This window comes from Haliaeetus leucocephalus, unplaced genomic scaffold (genome assembly GCF_000737465.1).
Source record: "Haliaeetus leucocephalus isolate CR32 unplaced genomic scaffold, Haliaeetus_leucocephalus-4.0 Scaffold830, whole genome shotgun sequence".
Taxonomy (NCBI): Eukaryota; Metazoa; Chordata; class Aves; order Accipitriformes; family Accipitridae; genus Haliaeetus; species Haliaeetus leucocephalus.
In genome coordinates, this window is record NW_010973266.1 from 1,313,514 (window position 1) to 1,329,125 (window position 15,612).

Here is a 15,612-nt window from a genome sequence, read left to right on the forward strand (position 1 = left end):
GCTGTCCGGCAGGCAGCCTGGCTCAGCACGCTGGGTTCCTGCGCCAGGCAGGGCTCGGCGTGCGCAGAGACCCGCTGCGAGCGAAGGGCAGGTTGTAGCTGGACGGGCTGCACAGCCCCGCGCCTGACATCTGCAGTGGAACAGGGAACTGAACCCCGGTTTTGCCTCCACACAGCCATTATCCGCTTATTTTTGTGGTACCAACATTTTTTTCTTGGTTAAGTCTAACCAAAAAGAAGGTCTTACATGCTTTCAGGGTTTGTCTTTAAATATGCTGTATTCCCTATTCTCCTTAATTTAAGTAAAGTTACTTAGTAAATCCTATTGATCCTTCGACATACAGTAAATCATCTGCTATACAGAAAGCGCTGTGCTAATGACAAGATCGAATTGCATCAAAGCTCCAGCACAGTTCTTTATAGTTCAGCTAGAGGGTCCTCGCACCGAGGTTCACACTGGATCACCAACCAGTTCACGCTGGTAAGAACGGGTCTGCTATTTCGCTTCTCCTGCTGTTTGCTGTGGTGGCAGAGCTAGTGGAGGACCTGACCCGAGGCCGGCTGCAGAAGACAGCAGGGCTCCCGTCTGTCTCTGGTGGATGTTCTCCCAACCCCTGTCCAGTGCTTCCAGCCAGAACCTGCATCTGCAGGTTTAGGAGCTCTGGGCTCCACAAGCTGCTGTTGCACGTTTATTTACATTTGGTTGGGGTATGACGAAACTGCTTAAAAATACTGAAGTCAAATTCTTACTCAGGCAATGCTCTGATTGCACTCTCTATGAAAGAAAAACAATTTTCGGAGAAACTTAGGGTTTTCTGGGTTTTCTTCACAGAATGACGGAGGGGCTGGAGGGTCTCTGTCCCACCCGCTCCCAGCAGGTTGCTCGAGGACCTGTCCAGGGGGGTTGAGCATCTCCAGGGATGGAGCCCCACAGCCTCCTTGGGCAGCCTGCCCCAGTGTCTGACCATCCTCACAGGAAAAAAGCTTTTTTTTATGCTAAGATAGATTTCCCTGTGTTTCAGTTTGTGCCCATTGCCTCTTCTCCTTTCAGCAGCTGCCACAGTTACACACAAACGTCTTGCTGCCCTATCCATTTTGAGATTTGCAGCTTCCAAGATCCTGCTAGTTGGCTGCCTGTATGTGTACATCTGAGCAGGAAGTCACATATTGTGACAGTTTATTGTATTGCTAAAGAAAATTGTATTCTTTATTGTCATTTTTGGCATGAGAAAAAAGTCAGTGTGATTTGCAGCATCATTTCCAGTTGTGTAAGGAGGGCTGAAGGAAAGAGGGGCTCTTCTGGTGCTTGGCTAGTGCAGTAGTATACTGTATTTCTCTCAGTTTCAGCTTGAAAAAGCTCTTTGTGTGTACTAGAAATTGGATTGGGCCTTTCATGTCACAGAATAAAATTTGCTATTATGATATAAAAGTCACTGTCATTCTGTGAAGAACACCAATTTGATATCTCTCAAATCACTAGTAATACAGCATCATTTTAGGATAAATATAAGTGTAATGTAATTATTTGTAGAAGGAAGATAATACGCTGGAGCTCACATTACATACTGATCTAATTCATTTACTTGGAAATAAAAAAGTGTTTTCCTGTTGAAATTTCAAACTAAGTATTATTCTGTAGTGGTGAAAATTACATCAGTAGAAGATGCAGTCATGCCTAGTGGGAGGCTAAAAATCAAATCGCCTTGCTTTCGTAATCCTCACTTGAACCTTGTGATCATTTTAAGACTCCTCATCTTTCCAGAAAGAGCCTTAATTTGTACTGAACTCATTCATTGCTCAAAGCATGAAGAACCAGCAGGACGGACCCAGAGCAGAAGTCCGATTTCGAGGTCTGAGTTGGCCAACTTCTCTGAAGTCGGGAGTGTCGTATCCCCACCTCAAATCCCCTCACCCTCCTGGAGCGGGGTCCGTCCTGCCGTGGAGGTTCCCATCTAACCGACCTCTCCCTGCAGATGCTGAGGGCCCACGGGGGCAAATTTTCAGCCCGCTGAACAGTGGGGAAGTAGTTTTTTGCCTCCAGCGCTGTGAGAGCGCAGTGCTAACGGTTTCTCGCTCTGATAAAATTAGGTAGGTGTTTATCTGGGGTGAAACAGTTGAGCTCCAGTGACAACACGGCTTAGGCAGGATTGCACTTTGAGGAGAGCATCGCTCTCGCGCTGCTGCCGCTTTATGGTTGCAGCGCGCAGTCAACTGTCCTTTCCTGACACGAGCACAGCCGTGCCACGTACGTGCCTGTACCCAGGCGGTCTTGTAGGCAAAGGGGCTCAGGCGATAGGTAGTAAGTATTTGGTTAGAAGCACCTCTTTATTCTAATCAGATGCAATCTTGGAAAAACGCTGTCTGGATAAATACAGACCTTCTGGCTCTGACAAAGGGCGGGTTCTTTGCTGATGCCTTACTGCAGGTTTGTGCATGCGGTGCATTGCCGGATTACTTCCCTTAGGAGTGGGCACGTGGGGACGTAAAATAAAAATTAGTGTTGACTTTCAAGTTTGAGGGCACAAAAACAGAGGAAAGAAAAACAAGATGAGTCTCTTCGGTCACTCCTTTAAAGTCTTCACTCCTTGACAAATTTTATATAAAGCTGTCACTTTTCTGTAGCTTGAAATACAGCGTAGTATTTCGCTGCCGAGTTCCTCTTTGATCACGCCGATAGACCATCCTTCCCCATAACGAGCTGTCAGAGGTCCCTTGGCAGGGCCCGCCAGCCCCGCGGTTTAATAACGAACTGCAGGTTTGGGTCACTTCTCAGCCGTCAGCGTCGGCTCCCTGGCTGCTGCGGGCACCCGAGGCCGTCCGTCCATCCTGGAGGATTTTCTAGAGAGGGTTAAAAATCCCCTCCCGAGTTGACAATTACTGAACTATTTTCTATCTTACCTTGTTAAAGAACAGAAGATTCCCAAGCTGCTGAGCAGGGGAAGGCTGAAACGGAGGAGAAGAATGAGGAAACGTCAGCACCTCAGATCACGCCTCCCCTAGAAGAGCGCATCACTCATTTCCGAGACATGCTTCTGGAGAGAGGGGTAAGAAATACGCTTGCTTTCTCTGACATATCCCATTTATGAAAACAGGGCGTCATCTAGGACCACTGCAGGACTCATTTTGTAACTATGACTTAACAGTCACAGGAAGAATTATTGAGTGAATCCCTCTCAATAAAACATATTAACCGTGTAGGCTTTGTGGTACTTCACGGTGACTTTTCTTCTGGCCGTGCAGAACTGACAGCACTTTGCAGGTGCAGTTCCAAATAAATCCCTAGAGATGGACCCAAAGATAACCAGAGGCGGTAGCTCCTCCAGTGCAGACCAGTGGCTCAGCAGGGTGTGGGGACCACAGCCACACACCCCCCGGGGGTCCCACACGGACCCCAGAAGTGCCCATTACATGATGAGCAAAGGACAAAAGATGTGTCAGGTGTATCACCTGAAAGACAGAACTAGGCTCAGAAACGTTCTTAGCAAGCTCTTCGCTTTTTTTTGGCATGGGAGGGGTTTTGTCACCGCAAACTCCAATGATCCCAGTAGCGGGAAGCCAAATTCACTTACTGGCCGTCCGAAATCTGCCCAGTCTGTTAGGAAAAGACGTACTGGTGTTTCGGGAGGTTTAAGAAAACCCTTTTCCCTGGATGTCCCTGACTGTCCTTGGAGTTCCTTGGGAAGACCCTGGTGGTTCCAGCTGAGGCTGCGGTGCGGGAGCGTGGGATGCTCAGGGCTTTGGGCGGAACGGGGACAAGGAGAGGTGGTCCCTCTGCAGCAGCTCCATCCCTCCCGCATCCAGGCCAGCGCAGACCTGGCGGCCGCGGAGCTGGTACAGGTTACGGGAGGGCTCGGAGTTATTGCAGCCATTTCACCACGACCTAATAAAGATTATGAGTCGATAGATGGAGCAGAAATTCAATTTGCAGATAGAACCCATCAGCGCTATGAGCCTCGTGACCCATGGTGAAATATGAATCACAGATCGCGTAATAGCATCCGGTGACTGATTTTGTCAAGAGCCTCAGCCTGATACTTGTTTTCTGTGGTAGCATTTACAAACCTGTGTTGAACTGGCTGCGTAAAGATTACCATCAGCGTGAGGAATTTTGGATACCATTACTTATAAACACAAAATCACCTCCACAAAAGTTCAGCTCACGGTGTCCCTTCTTCCAGAGAACTGAGGACTTCTGAGCGTAAATGGAATTAATAAGCATGCCAGGTTTAGGTCCTAATCCTGCAAATGTAAATGGGTGCATAATGGAGCAGTGTATGCAGATTTTATACCTCCCTCCAACACTCTGCAAATATGTATTCTATAGAACTTCCTGTAATTTCTGTAAAGAAAAAAAATCCAAGGTGTCTGTTGTTAGGCAGTAAAGCCTATAAAATTTATCACTAGTAATCAGCAGACTTTAAAGGTAGATAATTAGAGCTTCAGAGGCTCAACAGTAAATTATCTCCATGCTTTATTAATAAATTCTGTTATTTATGCTTAAAAAATGCAGAAGTGCCATAAATGATTACTGGTTGAAGAATTCCCCTGGCATATTCTAAGTCAAGGGGCAATAAGTCAAAATTTGAAAGTATTGGGGAAGTTCTATAATAGGATTCATCAAGTGTTTCCAGTGTAAGAGTCAGACTTGCTCATAAAAATAAGAAATTCAGGAAATTTACTGTTTGGTTTTGCTATTATTTGAAAATGTGTAGATAATAGGTTACTTTGCTTTTGCCCTGAGCATTTTTAAAATGTCTAGACAAGCCACTGGTTAGCAGCAGCTGGTTGGCATTGCTTGAAATGCAGTGAGGCCATTAGTGTTATTTTAAACTGATTATTTAATGAATGTCTCCTGCCGTTTTCTCGTAATGTTGTTATTTCTCAAAAAGTTACTTGATGGCATTACAAAGAGCTGGAACTAGATGGAGTTCTTCAGCGTAGTTCTGAATCTTCCTACATAAATTATATCAACAGAAGAATATTTATTGTAACGTTTTTAAAATATATGTGATTTGTGGTGTAGCTCCAAGACAACGGCAGTATTCTTAAGTCGGTGGCAAGTTTTCCTATGTAAAAAATGTAATCTCTGATATCCTCCTGGAAGTTTAAAAGTTTCCACAAAATCCTGAGGGGAAGGGGAAAATGCAAGCCTCTTCCTGGCTCCCGCACAGCCACAGCATCTAAATACCCACGTTCTACAGTCTTCTCTTTGCTAGGATGCTGTCAGTGAAATGGGACTTTTTAGAGGATTCCAAATGGTAATTTTCTCAAGATTTTACTTTCTTAATATTGGGGAGAAAAAAAGGGGGCTCAGGGGGTCCTAACCCCCACCTTCCTGTCTCAAAACAATTCTTGCAGCCTCAGCGTTATCCTAAAGAATAAATTAAAAAACCCAAATAAACAGGTTGTTTTGGTTTTTTTTTTTCTCTCCCAGCCTGTTTTTCAGGCAGACCCAAGGAGCCCCTTCCTAGAAGGACAAGCCACTGAATCCCACTGGGGTTTTTTTTTTTTTTAATCCCAAGCATCTTCTAATGGGGGTTGTCTGTGGGTTCGGGATGCTGGGAGCGCGTCGGAGCCGGCAGCGGGTGATGACACGGCTCCCAGCTGGGTGGTCCTCGCCGCTGCCCACCCGCCTGCCTCCTCTCAGCCCTTTGCCACGCCGTCCTTTTTGCTGGTTTTTGCCTGTTTCGATGGCTTGTGTCTGGGGTGGACATCGTTCCCTACCAGAGCAACATCTACTGAAAGCTGGGAATCCTTTGCTGATCAAGAAAAATGCATCTGCTGAAAACATCAGGCACTTCACCTTTCTGTTCGTATAAATCTTTTAGTCAAAGCCAAAATCTCAACCTGCCATCATTGCTGGGCTTCCAGAGTGAATTAAAAATAAAATCAGCCATTCAGGGAGATGTCCTTTCACTTCTAAACATACTGCTCAAACCCAATATGTTGAATTTTTGTGAGTTTTTTCCCTGTACTGTGCACTCTGACTAAGAGCAGGAGTTGAGAACTGGAAACCCGCGACAAGCTCAGATCTCTCCTCTCCTTTTCGTCTGTGGTGACGCTAGGCCACAGGAGTAATTATTTATTCTTGGAAGAGATGCCACCCCCACTATCCCCAGCGCATGTGTTCCCTGGTTGAATGTCCCGTAGTAGGGAAGAAGGCCACAACACAGCACACATTGGGAGATTAGTCAGAATATTAATATTTTATATGCATTTGTAGAGCTCCAAAATGAGTATCCTGAAAGGTGTATGACGTGTAGCTAGAATTAAATAATAAATATCGGTAGTCAACATTTATTTTAGGTGTGTGTCTGCAGTATGTGAAGTGTAATAATTACTAAACAAAAAAATCATAAACAGGAATGATTGCATGATAAATTAGCCTGAGCTTAACTAGCTTTGAGTTCAAACTGGCCTTTGTACTGGAAACAAAGCTGATGTCCAAGAGAGAGTATAAAAGACACCCTGAAAAAAAGGATGCCTGCTGCTGATCCTTCTGAAGGAGGAAAAACCCCAAACCTCAGGACTTTGCCACCAGCACAGGCACAGAGGGTGAACCGCAAGCTGTGAGAAGATGACTTTTGGAGGATTTACTGCATTTACTACAAAAACATGGTGCTTGGAAGATGTTCACTGTTAGTTCTTTGAGTGCGCATGCATTGACAGCCTCATTTGGGTTATAATTTAAGTTTTGGAGAGGAGGGGAGTTAAAGCTGAGGTAATTGCTTAAATGGAAATTGATGCTTCTGTTGAACAAAGGGTATAATAAAATGGCATTTTCCTTTCTGCTACAGATTTTTTTCATCAAAAACATGGAATGAGCATCTTCCAGATACTCACTGAGATGTCCTAGAGCAAATCAATACTAATGGTGTGGGGGCGACCAGAAACATTGCCAGAAACAGATTAAAATTCAACTTCCAACCGCTCTGAGGCATCCTTTAGAGGGTTCATTAGCTTTCTGAACTACTCTTTTGCTTCACCTTGGAACATTTCCTTCTTTCACATCCTTATTAAAATTCCTTAATGCAACTGTGTTTGTGTATTTCACAGGTTTCAGCATTTTCTACATGGGAAAAAGAGTTACACAAAATAGTATTTGATCCACGCTACCTTCTACTAAATTCGGAAGAACGTAAACAGGTGAGCATTACCTCCCGCATAGCTTCTGATTGGCAGCAAACATCTCCCAAATTAACTGTAATAACAGAGTAATCATCTTGGTGGGATAAAAAGAATTGCATACAATTAAAATTTCTTTTTTTGAGTTTTTCAGTGAGACTGGTAATTTAGGCTCTGCTCATAAGAAAGTGCTGTCTCCTTTGAAAAGCAAGTGGTAACAAATGAGTTTGCACACAGAGATGAGCTACAGTCTCTTCGGTTGTAGGACCAACTCCTACTGAGTCTAGGAAACGGGGCTGTAGAAAGGGAAATGGCCATAAGGTAATGTTTCCACTCTGAATTATTTAAATGTTCTAGAGAAACTACTTCATTTTTATTACTTGGAATATTTTCTAGGAGTCTGGCAGTGTTTAGTGCTATATTTTGCAGTAACTAAACTTGCTAGACATAAATGGATAGAACACTGTGGCTACGCTGGTATCTGTTTGAAAGGGTTTAGTTTTTCTGGCAAGCTGCAAGGGGAAGTGGGCTTCTAGCTGCCTTGTTTATTTGGGCATTAATTATCACTAGGGATCTAAAAGGACCCGAGGGCTGCAGATTAGTCTAAAAAATTTAGGAGAGATGCAAGGATGTTGCAGAGAAGGTGAATGCTTCTCTTCTGTAGTTATTTCTCTTTCTTACCAGTCTTTTGTCATCCTGGGGAAGGAAGAATTTTTAATAAGGAATTGTCCATTTTTTAAATAAACATGATGAAAAATACACTTATTCCTATTCCATTGCACCGGGGCCCATGTTGTCTTGTGCTTCTCCAGAGAGCTTCGTGTAGTATTTACTGAGGGACTGGACACATACATCTTCGTTTATTCCCTTTCCAATATTTTCTTTCCTAAGAAAAAAAGTGAAATAAAAAAGTAAGGAAATACGGGAATGAAAACATAAGAGAAACTGCTAGAATGGAAAATACTGCTAGACAAGAGAACAAGCAGGGAGTTTTGTATTTATTTCAGGGAATCGGCAAGGACAAAACCTAGAGCCTGATGAGTCAATCAAGATATATTACTTCTTTCATTTTATCAGCCCTGGAGATGATATAATAAAAATACATCATGAATACACATAATATAATGTGCTTGAAGCACTGCTGAGGGGAAACTCATTTCTGGGGTATATTTAATACTCAAGGAAAGGGTTATGAAAAGCAAGTAGTTGGCAGTTCTGTAGGTAGAAACCTGTAATCAGGTAGGGGTTGGCTGTGAGAGTGACAGTAATTCAGGCTGAGAGCTGAGGTGGAAGAGGGTGATTGTCAGTTGCTCTTCTGCAAAACAGGGTTAAAAAACCAGTAAGCTTGGGAGCACAAACCAAGGCTGTAATACATTGCAGCTACTAAGGTTGAAGTTAAGATTTCTAGATGTTCATTGTGAGTAGTGCCATTTAATTAGACCCCGTTTTCCTCCAAGAAATAGTTTAAGAAGAAGGTTAGACTTGGAAAAGAGTAGATGCCTGATTTAATGAAAGTACTTCTTGAAGTGCAACCCAAATTAGTAGAAGACATTATTTATGTTTATGGAAACGTTTACCTTCACGGATGCTGGCTGCGTGGCCTGAATAGCGAGTGTCTGAGTTAGGTTAGAAGGGGGTTAGGGGTGAAAAGTGGCTCAGAATGCAAATGGGGAAGGGAGGAAGGCAGGGAGGAAGGTGTGCTGGAGCATGGCTGGCAGTACTGCAGTTTCCTTCTTTCCACGGCCAGGCAGATGGGTTGGAAAGGGCAGGGCAGGGGTTTTGACTGTGACCTGCAAGCGTCTGAGGGAAATTCCTCTTGACTCGGACTTGCGTTGAGGTGGGTTTGACTCCCTGGAGCGCGAGCTGTGCTGTCGGTGGGTGTCCTTACACAGTGCGAGGAACGTAACGATCTGTTATTGAACATTGGCGGTTTGCTCCGCTTGCTTACCAGTATTTTCCAAGGGGTTATTAACAGTTGAAATATGCTACTATGTTCGAGCAAGGAACAGTGAAGGGTAAAGGAGCAACTGTATTAAAATAATGAGCTCTCTGTTAATTTTGATTTATTACCTTCATAATAGCTTCACTGATACCAGAAAGGCAAGCAATAACAGTGTCACCTACTTTATTTGTTCCATTTTTTCCATCTCCTCTTACACTCAACTTACGCAATTGCATACAGTATAATATATTGAGATTTCCTGGGGTTTTTTGTAGCACTTCTTTCATGGCCATTTTTTGATGTTTACTTTTCCAGTGCTATTTCTTCCCTTTTCCACATACCATACTAAATTCCAGTTGTAATTTGGTTGCTTTAGCTTTCACAAAATGTAGATCTGCACCTGTGTATCCTCATGGCTGATGAGAAAGCAACTGTGGTAGTAACCACAGTAATCATAATTAATGCATGTAATTTGTGGTGAAAAGAATAGTGAATATGGAAAGCTAATAGCATTTTGAGGAGCAGCTCCTTTTATTCAACAGCTTAGTGTGCCACACTTTTTAGAGTGTGAAACCAACAGGGCCAGATTTTTGATGTTAAAAATGTGATTAAAGCCATTGGCAGAATTTTGTGACATAGCAAACCCCTTATTCAAGACACCAAAAATCCTGATGCTGAGCGCCTTGCTGCATATTCAGCTGCCAAATACTGTTAGAGGAACGTTGTCAACTGTTTCAGACACATTAAATCTTTCGGGTGCATGTGTACAGAGGATCGTGTGTAAGCTCATGGGTTTTGACAACTGATTTGAAAGGTCTTTAGGCTTTTTTGGGGGTAACCTACAGAATATTCATGTTTAGCATTGTAGACATTTTCAGGAATTCCAGCAAGTTGGGAAAGATGCGAGATCCAAACTAAATAACTGCAGTCAGTTGTACAGATGCACAAAAATAATACTATAGGCATGAAAATGCCAGCAAGACACTGAAGTCAGGAAATTTTGATTTATGTTGCACTTGATGTTTGAATGAAGATGATATCTATCCAAATTATACCTTTTTCCAGCTACTTATTTTCTGAGAACACAGGATGACTGTTGCATGAAGCAGGTTCAGCTGCATGTGAGTCAGCCAATACTGAGGGCAGATAAGAACTGCAGTTCTTGAGATTGACAGCCCTTTGATCAAGCATAAATACCATAAAGGCCTTGTTAATAAATACTGTATCTTGTTTCCCTGTCTTGGAAAGATATTTGAACAGTTTGTCAAGACCAGGATCAGAGAAGAGTACAAAGAAAAGAAAAATAAATTGTTGTTAGCCAAAGAAGAATTTAAAAAGCTCCTTGAAGAATCCAAGTTATCGCCAAGGTATGGTATTGCCTTATGAAGATTTGTTAAGATAAGCTTTCTCATTTAGCCTGTGCTTATCAGCCCCAGAACGCCATAACATTGAATGTACTCTTTATAGCAAGCTTGTACATCCGTTGTTACAATACTGTGTTGACATTTCTTCTCTCTCTGTTCCTCTCTCTCTCTCTCATTCAGAATGAGTAATATTTTGCATAACACATTTATTTTATATGCATATATATGCTATAGTTATAGAACACACACACACACATAAATATTAGTTATATAAAATCAGTACCGGAATGTTAAATCTCATTTATATTAGGCATAGAGGTGTAGCTAGTGAAAAACTGTATTTAGGTTTGATTTTTGACGGAAGGGAAATACAATTTAACAAAATTAGTATTAATGCCACATCACTAAATTAAAATAAAGCGTGCAATGCAATAATTTATTTTTATACATTGCTTTTTAAGTAATGGATCCAAAACTGCACAATAGCAAATACAGTGCTTAGGATAGTGCTTTCTTGTTTGTAAATTATACAAAAATAAAGGTTTTTGTATTATAAATCTGATTAAATTGTTGGAACTAAGAAATTATGGTTTTCTCTGCTAAGGTATGTAGGTAATTTTACAGCACTACCTGCCTAGACATCTAGATACAAACAACACATTAGGCTCTACGGAAGTAATAATTATAAGAAGTTTTTTACAACAAAACTATTTGAGAATATTCTGGGCTAATGTAGCAGCTAAATGCTGGTTCCAGCAATGATATTTTCAGTCTGCAAGGGCAAAATCGTGCTGGCCGACAGGACGGAGAACATTTTACCCATTAATGTTTTTGTTGAGCTGACCGTGGGACCACAGCATCAAAGAAACTCATCTACCTGCAGTAGTCTCTGGCTTGGTTTTGATGTGCAATGAGATAAATGAATCAAAAATATTTCCAATAAAAAGAAAACGGGCCTTTCTGCAAGCAACTGTTACAAATCTACACCTTATTTGGAGCCCTGCTTTAGCCAACAGTGAGTAAGACAGAGCCCGCGTGGCAGAGCAGGGAAACCCAACGGAGTCATTGCGGGAAGAGTGCGATGCGCAGCGTCCCCGGCACCGGGAGCAGCCGGCGCGCAGAGCGGCCAGCCTTCGGCATTGCCAAAGGAAAACCGATGGATCCGGAGCGTCTCCAGTGTCCCCCTGCGCTCCTCTGGATTGGCAGGGGTCGTGGTCTTGTGTTTGGCAGGGACGGACCAGGTTGCTCGGGACTCGTCTCTGGGCTGGGGCCGTGCTGCCTCTTGGGACAGTTTGTCCCGCCGCCTGCCCGGCTTCTCCGGGTCCGTGACTATTCCCGTCCTTGCCGGAGCCCCCGGCTGCGGGAGCCCCGTACCCCCGCTCCGCCTGCGCTGCCGGGCTTCGCTGCCCTTCCTGTTGTCATCCCTTTTCTCCTCTCCTTCGTTAACTCTGGTTTTCCGTCGTTTCTCATGGCGCTGCGAATGCAGCCTCAATGAAAATTAAGCTAGAAAGTGCTGCTAGAAGAACGTACACCTTGGAAATATAAGAAGTCCGGGAGTTTAAATAAAAACCCCTTGTCGTTAGTCTGTGAATTATGGTGCTGGTTCTTTGTAGTGCCCGCTGTGCTGCGCTCAGACCCAGACCTGTGGACCTGTACTGGGATTAGCAAAGGCATCCGGGCAGAAACACTGGTGAATGTTTCTGTTCTCAGATACCGTGTTTGCATTGGAAAATGCTGGACCTGACAATGAAATCCTCAGGCAAAGCTGCCTGTGGTTTTCAATTGCACTGTGCCCGTCACTCACACTCAAAGTTACAATTAGTTTTTTGCTATTTTTAGAAAAGATCAAACTAGCGTGGTATTTCATCAGGTGTCGTGTACTACTGACAAAGTGCATTTGTTTGCAATTAGACACAGGTGAGTTTCCCTGCTCTATTACAGGCTAATTATTGAAATACTGGCCGTAAGCACCATCGGGCGTAGATTAAAGCTGCAGTAACCCATGCTGTAGCAAATGCTGTGTTAATGATTTAAAATTGTCCTGTCAACTATCACCCAGATTTTTCTAAATCCAAAAATGGAACGTAACTATTGCAGGCTGATCCGTGAGTCCCAAGCCCGGGCAGCTGTGGCGTGGTCTCGCCTCCCTTGTCCTGGGCTTACCATCCTGTTCCTGTCAACATTCCCCAGAACGCGCCTCATTTTTAGTGTCTGCATGAAAAGTTAAGTGAGATCCGGGTCAGAGTCTGAGAGTGGATTGACAAAGTCGCAGCTTTAAAATGTCTCTCTTTTCTGCAGAACAACGTTTAAAGAATTTGCGGAGAAATACGGAAGAGATCAGCGGTTTCGCCTTGTGCAGAAGAAGAAGGACCAAGAGCATTTTTTCAATCAGTTCATACTTATTCTTAAAAAGAGGGACAAAGAAAACAGGATACGGCTACGGAAAATGAGATAAAAACTCCTGAAACTGGCAATAAATACCCAAGTCCATGCTGTGACTGCAGTAAGAAATTCAAGTGAAGGCTAAAGCGTTGGGGTTACACGTGCAACGGCTTGACGAGGAAGCGGATATCCCTGAAGAAAAACTTTCTCTAAACAGAGTTTATTGAACATATATTGAATTTGTGAAGGTTGTTCTGCAGGAGTCTGAAGGATATTTTGTTCTCAACGAATTAATGTTTCATATTGAAGCTCTCTTTTGTACAACATCCAGAGTTTGATGCATTTCTAATTGCCATGATATGTCAATCCCTTAATTGTTTTAATTATGCAAATTACTTGTAATATACACAAATTATGAATCCAATGCAGATTTGTAATTAAGCAGAAGCAGATGCCATCCATAACAATCTCAAGATATTTTCATCATTTAGGGGAATTATCTAAAGCAATCTTTTGGCAACTTTATGCATTAACATAAAGTGTTAGAGGTACAGTGGTACGCAGGAATTCATTACCCGGTGTTCATACGTCTCTGTCCAGTTCTCTGAGTAGTAGTAATAAGATATTAATTGTTAATCTTAGTGAAGAGTGTGAAAATCTTGGCATATGTTCCATAGGAAAACTCTAAGTTTCAGAAATAGCTTTCTAATTGCCGTCAATGGTGCTTTCAGGCACACAGGCGATAGCAACACCTCTCCGTCAAAGTTCCTAAACAAAGTTATTTTGTAAAACCATCACAATATGATTTGAATTATGTTGCTGTATGTGAAAAGTCTGCATGAGATTTTTCTCATCATATTTGTATAAATAAATATTTAACTTTTTTAATTAATAAATATTTTAAGCCAATTTTCAGGGGGTTTTAAGTTTCTAAACTTTTTGAAATATTGGGTAAAATAATGCAGGTTGTTTGTACATGGTTTTTACTTAAGAGGTAGAAAACCAGAGCGCGTTCCTACCGCTCATGATTTGTATGCAAGTTCCACTAATATCAACTGGACTTCTGAGCATCTTGAGAGCAAAACAGTCGCTCTTACTATGAAGGTAGGATATCATGGCTTTTGTAAACCAGCACAGCTCCACTGAACATCAGTATATCCTTTCCTTTATGCTGCAGGAAAGACACACTCTCCTCTGTGATCGTAATAATTTTTCAGTTGACCTAATTTTTAAGTTATTACTCATTAGATTTATAGATTTCTATTTGCTGGGAGTGATGTTGGTATTTTCCCCAACTAATGGTAATTTTTCTTTAGATATGTGCTGGATATTTTTTATAATCAGGGAAATAAAGGGTATTTTCTAATGCTTTGCAAAAATGAACTCAGAGCAATTCAAAGAAGAGTACTTAACGTAAGATGTGTTTTAGAACGTATGTAGAGTTTCAAAATTCCACATGAAAACAATTGTCATTTATTTCTATGAGAGCAAGATCTGACCCAAAGTTGCTGTTGCTGTGAGTGAGGAGACATGTTGCTGTGTTGGAATTACCAGGTTAAACAGACGCTGCCAGTTTTTCTCACCTCTGCAAGCGAGGGTTGTACGTCAGGAGCGAACGAGCTGGAGTGCGAGCTGGCAGATGCAATTTGATTTTACAGGGCTTGCAAGGCTTGTGATAGCCACTCACAACTTTTTTTAACAATTCTTTTTACATCACTACAAGAGCCTGGTTTGTTCCCACCCCTGTCTGACTCGAGTCCTGCATGAATTATGCAGAGACAAATGCTGTTCACTTGTACGTGTGGTCGGACTAGGCGGCAGTGACCCAGAAAAAAGATGTAGGTCTTTCAGTGGACCTGAAGACAGACTTCACAGGGGTTTTCATAAGTTTTTGCAGATTTTCCTGTTAAAAGACAAGAAAAAGTAAGATGCAGAAAACCAGTGAGATCTTGCTTTTATGCCTGAAAGCTCTTCTGTTTCAGTGGCTTGTACCCCTTGTGTTGTTTCCTGGTTTAAATGTATGTGCATATCTAGACCCTATACTGCCATCCCCTATTTCAAATATGAATAAAATGGGGTATTATTCTATTGGGAATTCTCCTTGATTTTAGCATTTCCTGACAACGTCAGAAATCCTCGTCATGATGTAAGTGTGATAGTGAATGGGTAATGTGTTTGATTTTCTTGAGAAATTCTGTGAAATATAAGAAGTGATCAGTGCTGGTGGTGATCTGTATCTGTTAGAAAGCCTCCAAGTTTGGCTCTGTTTTCTTATATTTAAAACAGAGGAATATTAAAATAAATGCAACTAGCCCCATGATACAACAGAATGAAATGTGTATATTAAGGCACATTATAGTGCAAAATACTGATAGTCACTGAAGTGAAATACCTTCAGAGAAGTGCTTCAAGTTTGTGGAAGCATATGATCTCATCCCAAAATAATATTTTTATGGCCTGTTCATTTCCCAACACCCTTAACAAATCCTCATCTCACTTCAGGTACCTCAAATTAAAACAGTCTCCTCTTTTGTTATTAATACCTGTATAAAAATTATCAGAATACACACATTAGCATTGTGGGTATAAATGAATTAGCATTCACGTCTAATGTGTCAAAGAAAAACCGTCTGTCACAACTTTTTAGTACAGTCTGAGATGAATATAGGTGCATTTTGCTTTACCACATTATCCTTTGGATTGGTATAGCATATAGCACATAATAGCCCTTAATATTCTAATTATTATTGTTTATAACCATATTACTTTAATAAAATATAACTACTCTGCAGTCAGGAAG

General features: G+C 42.0%; 1 protein-coding gene across 1 annotated transcript in view; it reads left to right on the forward strand.

The window, feature by feature from the left end:
* TCERG1L (transcription elongation regulator 1-like) overlaps positions 1 to 13,713 on the forward strand; it is a 93,777-nt gene extending 80,064 nt beyond the window's left edge. Inside the window, exons 10-13 of the mRNA XM_010582009.1 lie at positions 2,908 to 3,043; positions 7,056 to 7,145; positions 10,315 to 10,433; positions 12,729 to 13,713. Coding sequence (XP_010580311.1) covers positions 2,908 to 3,043; positions 7,056 to 7,145; positions 10,315 to 10,433; positions 12,729 to 12,885 — 502 coding nt within the window. The 3' untranslated portion in view covers positions 12,886 to 13,713. The remainder of the gene's footprint in view (positions 1 to 2,907; positions 3,044 to 7,055; positions 7,146 to 10,314; positions 10,434 to 12,728) is intronic.
* Positions 13,714 to 15,612: the final 1,899 nt, after the last annotated feature.